Raw genomic sequence first — 12749 nt, 5'->3', positions numbered from 1 at the left:
GGAACAAAGAAATGGCGGAGGAACTGAATAGGTACTTTGCGTCAGTCTTCACAGTGGAAGACACGAGTGACATTCCCAAAGTTCAAGAGAGTCGGGGGGCAGAGGTGAGTATGGTGGCCATTATCAAGGAGAAGGTGCTAAGAAAACTGAAAGGTCTGAAGGTGGATAAATCACCTGGACCAGATGGATTACATCCCAGAGTTCTGAAGGAGATAGCTGAAGAGATAGTGGAGGCGTTAGTGGCTCTGGGTCTATACTCAATGGAGTTTAGAAGGATGAGGGGGGATCTGATTGAAACTTACAGAATACTGAGAGGCCTGGATAGAGTAGACATGGGGAAGATGTTTCCATTAGTAGGAGAGACTAGGACCCGAGGGCACAGCCTCAGAGTAAATGGAAGACCTTTTAGAACAGAGTTGAGGAGAAACTTCTTTCGCCAGAGAATGGTGAATCTATGGAATTCATTGCCACAGAAGGCTGTGGAGGCTAGGTCATTGAGTGTATTTAAGACCGAGATAGATAGGTTCTTGATTGGTAAGGGGATAAAGGTTTCGGGTAGAAGGCGGGAGAATGGGGTTGACAAATTTATCAGCCATGATTAAATGGCGGAGCAGACTCGATGGGCCGAATGGCCTAATTTCTACTCCTATATCTTATGGTCTTATTTTCTGTTTTTGTTTCAGAGGTAGGAACATGAAAGGTTTTATGTTGTTGAAAAAGGCGGGGAGAGGCAGTTGGAGAAAAAGAGGTCAAGGACAGGTTAGAGGGTGGAGGAGGTTAAATGACAAAAATATAAAGGTACACAAAGCAAAGGGATTGGTAATGATAGTATTCAAGACATAAAGGTTGTTACGACCGGACTCCAGGCGAGGCCCACCAATTTGTTAACTTCCTGTATGGGACCCCAATTTTGTTATACTCCTGAGTGAGGAGGAATGATATGGCTCCCCTTCTTTATCCAACCCCCTCAGTTGGCCACAACAGGGTTAAATTAAAAGAGATCCCTCCCACCTGTCCTGGATAGCTTGTCCCAGTCCAAATGTATTTTTATTTAGAAGGAGCCAATTTAACCAGGTTTTCTTGAGTCAAAGAGTAAGTTTATTGGTTACTAAAAACTCGAGAAAAATTATTTTGAAAAGCACACATACACACAGATCAGAAATGAGAAGTTAAAGCCAAATAAAAGTTTTTAAAGATATATAAATCAGTCTTTGGCTTGTCCATGAGGAATAGATGGCAAAACATTGCAGCCGTTAATTTGGGTGATTCCAGGAGAGCTGACTTTGGCAGTTTCACAGTGAATTTGGAAACACTTGGTTCTGCAGGATAGCTGAAGGAGCTGTCCTATTTCCTTTTTGATTGTGGCTTTCACTGAGCCTTGCCTCCAACAACCGAGAGGGAGAGAGAGAGAGCGCGAAACTTCGCCTGCAACTGCACGGATGACTAGTTGGTCGTCTTCTTGCTGTCACACACTGCACTGCTCTACAGCTAGCTTTTTAACTCATTTTTCCCTGTGTTTTCCTGTGAGCGTAAAAAATGTCTTGTTCCTAGAGTCTGTTTTTTTGATCTCTGATCATTTCACATATTCTGAGATATGAATCAACAGGAGATGGATTTTTGATGACTGCTGAGACTTGGTAATCAGTCTTTTGTCTCTGCGACCACAGGAGGTTAAATTTTAGTTTTTTGCATCTTTCCTATCACCCTATTAAGTGTAAGTTTAAGTTTTAAGCTTGAAGAAAGCCATGACACCTTTTCAGGTGCGACATTCCATGTTCCCTCAGGACAGGTCTGTCAGTATAATCCAGATAGGAATTTTTCCGGAAGTGGTCACTTTACATTATCAGCCATCTTTCGCTCAGTGACCTTGCCTGTATTTCTTTAAAAACACACACGTCTTACTTAAAAAGTTCAATAGGTCCGTAAGTAATCCATGGCTGTAACCGGCTTTTCATGACAAGGTCCAGAGTAGGTGTTAATAGCAGAATAAAGGTCAACACTTTCTGAAAACAAAATAAAGAATATAGTTTATGGCGTGTAAACAAAATTTATTGTAGAGCTGGACACTAATTGCTAACATAAAGCAACATTCTTTGTGAAAGTATTTGACAAGTGATGAGAAATAAGTCTTTACTTTTGAGCTTACATAATCTCTGCTACATCTCAGCACCGACTTGGTAAGGCAGATGTTGTTTTGCGACAGCGTGGTTGTGGGCGGGGCCTGTTGCGGGGCTGCCGTCGGGTGGATTGGCTGTGCCGGGCGCCGGCCATGCTGCGCCTGCGCGTCCACCGCACGGAGTTTAAAGTTGCTGCCGCCTTTGGCTGCCTACCCGCAGTCTGCTGCCGGCCCCGGAGCCTCGCTCAGTGCTCCGGCCGCCCGCACCCAGCCTGTCCCCGGCCCCGCTGCAGCGAGAAGCCGCCGTCTGCCCTCTCCACCTCCTCGGGCTCGGCCTCCCATCTCCTAACCCGCCCTCTCGCCACTATGGCGGCCCAGAGCATGGCCAAGAGGATGGTCTGGGTGGATCTGGAGGTAACTTAGCCCCTTTCTTCCAGCCGCCAGTGAGATAGAACTTTATGGTGGTGGATTAATGCATCCCTGGGGAGCTCGGAGAGCGATAGAAAACTTCTGCATCACCCCCTTGAAGCAAAATTTGCCAAGTTTATAGCTATTTCACAAATTGCAGATTTTTCCCCGAATTGTGATCAATGCTGTGCCCAGCTCTCACTCAGTTTTGCTTTTCCTGTTTATAACCGTGCCACTTGCCTCCATGTAGCTTTTTAAACGATCTGCGTTTTTAACCCCACTTCGACTGACCCTAATGCAGCCATTTCCTTTAGGATGCAGGCACTTGCAGAAAGTCACAATCCTGGGTGTACTGTGCAAAAGACGTTTTATCCCCTGCAATGGTGTTGCATTCTGTATAATGAATTCAAAAATTTGCTTAGTCCAAGGTTTTGATTGAACAGCAGTTGAAGTTGGGAATTATTTTTATACGCTTGACGGTACTGTTTGTGCAGCATCTGTAATGTGCCAGAGAGAGATGATGCAAGTTTTCTCTGTGATTTCCCTATTGTCAGCTGCTTATATCAGTCGACGAGGTGCTTGGAGGAGAATTGTGCACTTCAGCAGAAAAATGGCAAAACTGGAGCAAGCAAACCTGTTCATTATTTCTTGGTCAAAAGTGGTAGTGAACAAGCTTTCTGCATTGGTGAGAAAATGTGTAAATAGCTAGGAAACTAAAATTGATCAATTAGGATGAAAATTGGCAGGATTAGATTTATCTTAGTCTTGCAGAGATTGTATTGGATGATATGTAAGCATGTTTCATTTTGTGGATTCCAAACCCATGCCCCAGCGTCTGTTTTTCCTGGTGTCTCCTTTTTTAGGCGTCCCCTTGGGATCGAGGATGACTCTAGTTTGATCGGCTCCGAGATGGCTGATAAGTCCAATGTGTGATCGGGGAGGTGGGTTGTCTAGGAGTTTGTGTGCCCCTTCCAACACCTTGACTTTGCCTCTGCATGTTCCTTGTGAAATCTTTGCTTGGTGTCTTATGGACTGACCTTTCTCCATTTTGGTTGGTCACAAGTCAGGGTCTCCAATGAATTGGTGGAGATGTTTGACCTCTCGAGATGCTTCCAGGACATCCCTAAAGCCCCTCTGCTGTCCTGGGAGTCTCCTGATATGACTGTGTTCAGTTCGGTGTGGTCAATGTAATGAATGATGTGAAGGAACAAGTGGAGTTTGCAGATACTTAAACTTGTATGTTGTGCTTTGTTCATGGGACATGGGCATCACTGGCTAGGCATGCATTTATTGCCCATCCCTAATTGCCCTTGTTCAGAGGGCATTTGAGAGTCAATCACATTGCTGTGGTTCTGAAGTCACATGTAGGCCAGACCAGGTAAGGATGGCAGATTTCCTTCCCTAAAGGACATTAGTGAACTACTTGGGTTTTTACAACAATCGGCAATGGTTTCGTGGTCATCATCAGACTTTTAATTCCAGATTTTTATTGAATTCAAATTTCACCATCTGCTGTGGTCCCCAGAGCATTACCCTGGGTCTCTGGAATATTAGTCCAGTGACAGTGCCACTATGCCACTGCCTCCCTGGCAGAATAATGTTCTTGTCTAGTATTATACAGTGTGGGGCTTTAGGTTTTCCAAGAGACTACCATTCAAAAACAGTGCAGCTTGCAGTAGTCAGCCTTTTACCCCCTCCTGGCAATTCCATAAAAGCTGTAAGATCTTGTGGTCTGACATTTTTGTTTTGTTTTTTCTTCAATAGATGACCGGATTGGATATAGAAAAAGATAAAATCATTGAAATGGCTTGCATTATAACCGATTCAGAATTGAATATTTTAGTTGAGGTAAGATGTCTAAAATTTACTACCCCTGGAAAAGAGTGGATTTTAAATTATGTCTTTTGGATGTGTTTTCTGTTCCAAAATGAAGTGCACATGTCACTGGTGTTTCTCTTGTTATCAGGGTCCACATTTGATTGTTAACCAACCAAATGAGCTACTGGATGGCATGTCAGAATGGTGTACAGAACATCATGGAAAGGTATGGGACTGCTGACCATTTCAATTACATTGTTACTTCTGCACGGCTAAAAATTTACATGCTTGTGTCTGAAGTGTCAATCCTGCCCACACCCTACAAAAGAACAATTTTAATATCAAATTTGCTTAGAACAATTCATACATGTCCTCTGGTTCAGTACTTGGGATGCCTGTACATTGACAATAGTCTCTGTCCTTGAAAGATAATTAATTGTGAAATACGTTTGAAATATTTCAATTTTGTTTCCAGAGCACCTTCCCTAGGTTGAATAGCTTCTTTTGAAATCACCTTGGAGAATGACTTTGTTTATGTAATCTCCTCTGCAGCGTCAGGAACTAATGTTAATTGCTTTAATTTTCTGTCTTCCAATCTATCTAAAAAGGTGAGGGTGAGCTTGTGAAAAACAACATTTTGCTTTTTCTTTAAGCTGCTTGTGAGATTAGATGGGCTTGGTGGAGAAGAAACTTAATTCGTTGTAATTTGCTATAGAAGAATCAGTCTATTTGCATTGTCAAATTTTCCATTACAATTTCTTATGTTTATATATAATGAAAACTGCCTGAGTAAACATTGGCCTGGATGCAGTCAGCAGTGAAGGAACAGGAGTTGCTGTTCACTATGCTGGCAGCTGCCTAAAAGAAAATTGACAGGTTTTAGACCAGGCTTGTCCAACCTTCTCATGCAAGGGGCCACGTTTCAATTTTTTTTTCCACTCAAGGGGCTGATGAGCACATTTTGGAAAGATAAGGTTTGGTACAACATGAACCATAAATTTCAAAAATAAGTTGAGGAATGAAGGTGGCCGAGGCAGAAATCCTCATTCAACTGAATGAATGAATGTCGCGATAAAAACAAAAAATTGCGGATGCTGGAAATCCAAAACAAAAACAGAAATACCTGGAAAAACTCAGCAGGTCTGGCAGCATCGGCAGAGAAGAACAAAGTTATCATTATTTTTAAATCTATACCTTTTATGCCCTTTTTAGTCTTATTTCACCCCACCCCCACTAGAGCTATCTGTACCTTGCGTGTCCTGCTATCCATTCTTAATTAGCACATTTTAGATAATATCACCACCTTCAACACCTCTTTGTTCTTTTGTCTGTGACATCTTTTGGTTATCTGCTCCTATCACTGCTTGCTTGTCCCTACAAACCCCTCCCCATTTCCCTCCCCCCCCAAACCAGTTTATATTTCACCCCTCTCCTATTTTTACTTAGTTCTGTTGAAGGGTCATGAGGACTTGAAACGTCAACTTTGTCCTTCTCCGCCAATGCTGCCCGACCTGCTGAGTTTTTCCAGATATTTCTGTTTTTGTTTTGAATGAATGTCGCCGTAGCTCCAGAGGACCATAGACTGTTCTCTCATTAGACAGAGACGACTGGTGGTGAGTTTAACCTGAGGGTCACCACACCTCGGGTGAGGGGCGAGCTTGAGAAGGCCTCATTGGTAACTTCAATTGGTACGGGAATCGAACCCGTGCTGCATCTCAAACCAGTTGTCCAGCCAACCTGAGCTAAAAGGCACCTGCAACTGCACCTAAAGTGCTGTAACGTGTGTGTGTGTGTGTCTCACTCCTAGTCCCAGGGTTCTCACTCACCCTCACACAACACACACTCACCGACTCTCACAGTGGGGTGAGGGGGAGTAAGTGAGCACCCTGAAACTGGGAGAGAGTCACCACACACACACACACACTCTTACACTCTAATGGTCATCTTTATTAAAGAGTGTGTGTTTGGGTCTGACTCACTCCCAGTTTCAGGGTGCTCACTTACTCCCTCCTCACCCACACCCCACTGTGTGAGTTGGTGAGTGTGTGTTGTGTGAGGGTGAGTGAGAACCCTGAGACTGGTAGTGAGCCAGGCTTGCGCTTGCTCTCGCTCACACACACACACTGACACATTCACTCACAACCATGCGCCTGGGTGGGTTGGTGACTAAAACAGAGGTAAGGTTTGAGACAGCCATAGACTTGTTCTCCCCACCCTGTCTGACCCGGCCCTACTGTTGTTGCAACTGCCCTCTTGTCACCTTGACTCGCCGAGGGGGCCTTGTCTCTTTTCCGCCCCCCCCACCGTCCACCTGGCAGACAGCCTCTTCCCCTTCTCCCCAAGCCTGGTAGCCATTTAACCACCGCCTCCTCACAACCTCTGGCATCTCTTTCTACCCAGCGGGCTCACCACTGTTGCAGGTGTTCAGGCCTCAAGCTGAATGAAGGACCACATGGTTTGCTGTTTCTCTACCCATTTGATGCTGATAGGAATGCAAGAGAGGAATAGCCTGTGATTGGAGGGAAAGATTCTTGCAGAATCTTCCACTTCACATGTCTATCTTAGCTGCATATTGAACAGTGGCTCTGCAGGCCAGGATGGAGAGGCTTGGCTGTGGGCCAGGGGTTGGGCGAGTCTTGTTTTAGACTGTAGATTTCCAGTCACGACTGTCTGTTCCAACACAGCACACTCTGCAGTGGACCTGTGGACAGCACAAGGAACTCCAAGGCTCTACAATCACTCATTGAAGAATCCTCACAGGTGCATTAAATATAAATTATAGTGTAGAGAAAGCAAATTTTAAAATTGGGAAATAATGGTGAGAGATTGAGACAAACCAGTTTTTTTTAAAGTCTGCAACATTAATTGTCTTGAGGAGATGAGGCTTCACAATTTTAAATTTTCAGGGCCAGAGAAATAGATCAGCAGTTATCATTTATTTTTAAAAACTTATTCCTGAATGGACTAGCCATAATTGTTTTCAGCTTTCATTAGCAGATTGAGTGCACGTGTAAGTTTATGCCATTGACTTTTTCAGTGCCGTGTATATCAGTGAAGATTGCAAAATTGTAGGGCACCCTCTGCAGGGTATCTCTGACAGCAGCTTCTGGATTTCCATGTTTAACTATGGAGGTGCCAGAGGGTTGCTGTCAGATTTAGCCTGTAATTGTGGCAAGTGCTGATGGGTTTGCTGTTAATGCTACAGCAAACAGTGGTGACACTGTAACATTATCACTGGGAGAGTATAATTACAAGAAGGTAGGTTTGTGTATAGTTTCTATTATAAATGAAGGCATAATTTATAATTATGTTAAAGTAATGACAGAATGTATGAATTTCAAATAGCTCAATTGTTCTGAATTAAAGCTGCAACCCTCGTCTAGCATCCTGGCCCTCTATCATCAAGTTGCCTGAAAACTATACTTGCACTTCACTCCTTGTGCCATGCCAAAGGAGATTTGACAGTGTCTTTATAAAATTCTTTAGAGTGCGGGAAGTAAAAGTAAAGGAAGTATCAGTTAAGGGGGCAAAGTGTTAAATTTTAAGACATAAGCTTGAGATTTCATGCTGCTGAGATGCATTGGAAGGAGATAGTATTGTTTATGGACTTTTTTTGTATCTAAACAACTGTTATTCTTGTAGCTCACAATGAGAATATATATTTTGCCCTTTCCTTGCAGTCAGGCCTCACACAGGCAGTGCGGGACAGTAAGATCAGCTTGCAGCAAGCAGAATATGAGTTTCTGTCCTTTATACGGCAGCATACCCCACCAGGTCTCTGTCCTCTTGCAGGTATGTCACATTAACTAAGGTATTATATGGCTTGCTTGCATTTTTTCATAATGCTGGTGCTGAAAATGCTTTATATATTTAAGGTAACTTCATGATCATAGCCAGTAGTAACATTCTTGAAGGCATAAGAAGCAAAGGACCACTGAGAATTGTAAAAGAAAACAAGCCCAAAGATATATTTCTAGACTAAGAAGGGTTTTTTTATTCATTCTTTCACTGGATGTGAAAGTTGCTGGTTAGGCCAGCATTTATTGCCCATCCCCAATTGACCTTGCAAAGTTGGTGGTGAGCCACGTTGAACTGCTGCAGTCCATGTTGTGTAGGTACACCCACAGTGCTGTTAGGAAGGATCAAAATTGTATTGTGGAAGTAGCTTTTTCTGCCAGCATTATGGGCCTGCTCACAATATTTGGACCACCTTAGCCATTCTGAAATTTGATTTATCAAAGAGGAATTACAGGAATTGCAGGCATTTGGAACGTACGCTTGCATGAGTTGGCATCCTTCAGGAGAGGAGAGCAGAAAATTCATAAGGGAAAAGTGTAATGCAGCAGAAGATTCATGTTCTAAACATTTATTTCTAGGAAATTCAGTACATGCTGATAAAAAGTTTCTGGATAAGTATATGCCACAGTTCATGAAGCATTTGCATTACAGAATAATTGATGTCAGCACCATCAAAGAATTATGCAGGTAAAAAGTTTGCTGTTTTATTCAAAATTTTGCTTATTACTGAGTAGCAACTGTATTAAAATACAATGTGAAATGAGAGCATCTCTAGCAACTTGGGAGCACTGCACTTTATTTTTAAATTGCCGTGCTGCTGACTTTCATTGGAGCCCACTAGGTCACCACTGCATAAGAGTATGGCTCACTTGCAACACATGTGCATCTAGGTTTCTGTTATAGTTGACATACTGCATATGGCAAGGTTCCTGATTGACTGCAACGTTAACACAGGAAAATATTCGGATCCATAGTTAAAACGTAGGCTTGCTTTTTGGTTTACCCCTGATCCTTTACCATTCAGGCCCTTGAGCCTGTTCTGCCACTCAATTTGAAATTTTCCAATCTAAATGGAAAATTCGGCTACTGGGGAGAAAGTCTTGTGTTCCCTTTTTTTTATTCTTTTGTGGCATCAAAATGGAATTTGCAGAGGATTGCTTCAAGAATCAAGTGTTGATTCTCCAAGGCTTTATTTCCCCTGCTCACAACTGTGTTGTAAGAGCTATAGTTCTATTCAATTGATTTTTTTCCCATTTGATCCATAAGCTCAAAGGTTTGCACTTCTATCCGGTTCAAATCTTCATCAAGATCTACATGTTCATTATTTGCTTTTGTTATTTTCAGACGCTGGTATCCAGATGAATATGAAGATGCACCAAAGAAGAAAGCATTGCATCGGTGAGTAATGCCTGCCATTGCAACTATTTGGAGGAATAATAGAATTTCAGTAAGCTAGTTTGTTAAAATCTCTTTAGCCATGGAACTTCAATTCAAATATAGTTCACAAATAAGTAGACTTCCTTGAAAATTAGATAATGCCAGCACTGTGACCCTTTTATCTCTGAAAGCTAGGTAGGTGAAAAAGAACTCTCTACTCTTCTGACTTACAGTGGCTGAAAGTGTAACAAAACACTCCTTTCAAGTGAAGCAGCATTTCACTTGCACTTCCCTCAATTTAGCCTACTGCATTCGTTGTTCCCAAAGTGGTTTCCTCTACATTGGAGAGACCAAACGCAGACTGGGTGACCGCTTTGCAGAACACCTTCGGTCTGTCCGTAAGCATGACCCAGACCTCCCTGTCGCTTGCCATTTCAACACTCCACCCTGCTCTCATGCCCACATGTCCGTCCTTGGCCTGCTGCATTGTTCCAGTGAAGCTCAACGCAAACTGGAGGAACAGCACTTCATCTTCCAACTAGGCACTTTACCGCCTTCCAGACTGAATATTGAGTTCAACAATTTTAGATCATGAACTCTCTCCTCTATCCCCACCCCCTTTCCGATTTCACCCCCCCCCCCTTTTTTTTTCCAATAATTTATATACTTTTTTTTCTTTTCCTACCTATTTCCATTATTTTTAAGTCCATTGTTTTATCTCTACCTTTTAGCCTATTTCGATCCCTTCCTTTCATCCCCACTCCCATTAGGGCTATCTGTACCTTACTTGTCCTGCTTTCTACACTTAATTAGCACATTCCTTAGATAATATCACCACCTTCAACACCTCTTTGTCCTTTTGACTGTGACATCTTTTGGCTATCTCCACCTATCACTGGTCCTCTATCCAGCTCTACTTGCCCCCAACCCCCCCACCCCTTAAACTAGCTTATATTTCACCTCTCTTCTATTTTTACTTAGTTCTGTTGAAGAGTCATATGGACTCGAAACGTTAACTGTGTTCCTCTCCGCAGATGCTGCCAGACCTGCTGAGTTTTTCCAGGTATTTTTATTTTTGTTTTGGATAGTATTTATCCATATTTCTGTCTCATGACATTCTACACAATTGCTTCTAGATGGCTGCACTTTTTTGCAGTCCTATTCTGGAAGGCCATAAAGTTGACATAAGAAAAGATCTTGGTGGCATTATTAAAGGTGTAAAATGCTGAAACACCAGCTTAATGTAGATGAAAGTAGACTAACTTGGACTTAGTGCAGAAATGGAGCACATGAGCACCAAATGTCTTCGTTTGTTTGAAACTTGTTATCAAGCTTGGTTGTGATGTCCTCTGGTTAAATAGCCTAGACAGTGATTGTGGACAAGTTTATAGTCGACAAATAACTACCTTGTACAATTGTGCTGATAATTTAGAACCCTTTGCCTTTGAGAGACAGAAGAAAGCTGAGAAAACTACCCACCAAAGTGCATTATTTTGCAGGCTTTTAGTAATTTAATTACATGAACTAATTCTAGTTCTTAAGCCATATCGCTTACTTTTCAGAGCATTAGATGACATCCGTGCAAGCATCAAAGAGCTCCAGTTTTACAGGACACACATATTTAAAGAAACCAAAGCAGATGAGAAGAAGAGGAAGACTCACCTAGAAAATGGCGATGATAATAAGCAAGAGAGCTAGAGCTAAGGGACAGACTGGGACACCCAGGAAGCTCTCCCAACAAACTTGATGTTTGTTTACAGTATTTTGCTCTAAAATCAAGTTTGGCCACTTGAAAATAAGCTCTTTTGTGATGCATAACAGTTAAAAGCAGAGTGTCTAAATTTCTTTTTGTAGTAACAGAAACAGAAATACTTGGAAAAACTCAGCAGGTCTGGCAGCATCAGCGGAGGAGAGCACAGTTGACGTTTGAGTCCTCATGACCCTTCAACAGTCATGAGGACTCGAAACGTCAACTGTGCTCTCCTCCGCCGATGCTGCCACTCCTGCTGAGTTTTTCCAGGTATTTCTGTTTCTGTTTTTGTTTTAGATTTCCAGCATCTGCAGTTTTATGCTTTTATTTCTTTCTGTAGTGTTTAGTCTTTTTTAGTTACAGGCTTTGCTGATTAATTGTAATGAAGCTAGTTAAGGCTTAATTTTGTTTCTTTTAATTTGAGCCTTTGACGTATAAATCAGCACAACAGCATTAGTTTAGAGCACAGCTGCTTTTAATTTAATGAAATTCGTCCACTTAAATACTGCATAATAAATCTGATATCTTTCTGCTTAAGTTTCTAATTTCCATATCTTCCTGGGAGAGAGTGCTTGGTTAAGCTCCATATTGTAAGTAATTGTTATATTACTTCATATGGTGTGACTTTCTGGTTTGGTTTTTTTTTGTTGATCTCGAGCTGCTTAATGAATCATCTCGCCAGAAACTGGTTTAATTTTTTAATCATGTGTTGAAATGTTTGGTGTACATAGGACCGTGGAAAGGGATAAAGAAGTTCTGATTGACTGTCATTGTAAAAGCCCTCAGTAAATTGTTTTACTCGGCCTCAACTTTTTGTTAGCACTGTGCCATGAAATAAAAAAAAATGAACATTGAAAGTGCAATTATTTTTATTCAAAATAAACTCTGCCTGCAACAGCAAATGGTTGTGTGTGTTTTGACCATCAAAAATTAGACTGGGTAAAATGAATCCACACCTTCCATTATTGCAGCAATCTTTGAAATCTCTTGTCAAGTCTTGTTTTAAATTAATAATAAAGGTGGTGTAATTTTTAAAATGGTTCTTTATCTAACAACAATTTGCCTTTACATCTCACCTTTAACCATCCCAAAGGTGCTTCACAGGAATTGAAATTTGACATTGAACACAAGGAGATATTGGGACAAGTGTCCCAAAGCTTGATATCAGAGAGGTGGGTTTTGAAAAGGAGAAAGGTGAAGCAGTTTGGGCAGTGAATTCAACATATTAGATTGGTAGTGGGTATTCAATTGTTTACCAAGGCTGGTTTCCCCATAGAACTGTCAGTTGTCTGTATTTGCAACCAATTATATCAATAATTCCTTTGTTTTGAAATGTCTTACAAACAATAACTATTCATAGATTCTAGGAACAAATCCTAAGGTGCCTTGAGTGTAATCAAACAAATGATACAAGCTAATGATCAAGATACTAGGAAAGAGTGGGCTCTGAGGAGTGTCTTAAACGGATCAGCTGCACTCATA

General features: G+C 41.8%; 1 protein-coding gene across 1 annotated transcript; it reads left to right on the top strand.

The window, feature by feature from the left end:
- The first annotated feature begins 2254 nt into the window (after positions 1-2254).
- smfn (small fragment nuclease) lies at positions 2255-12169 on the top strand. Its single transcript, XM_078531893.1, has 7 exons — positions 2255-2530; positions 4289-4372; positions 4491-4568; positions 8023-8134; positions 8719-8827; positions 9485-9538; positions 11080-12169. Exons 1-7 carry the CDS (start codon positions 2270-2272, stop codon positions 11213-11215), a joined length of 834 nt encoding a protein of 277 aa, XP_078388019.1. The 5' UTR covers positions 2255-2269; the 3' UTR covers positions 11216-12169.
- Positions 12170-12749: the final 580 nt, after the last annotated feature.

This window comes from Cetorhinus maximus, chromosome 2 (genome assembly GCF_964194155.1).
Source record: "Cetorhinus maximus chromosome 2, sCetMax3.hap1.1, whole genome shotgun sequence".
NCBI lineage: Eukaryota > Metazoa > Chordata > Chondrichthyes > Lamniformes > Cetorhinidae > Cetorhinus > Cetorhinus maximus.
The sequence above is the reverse complement of the archived record's forward strand: the minus strand, read 5'-3'. Positions and strand labels throughout refer to the sequence as shown.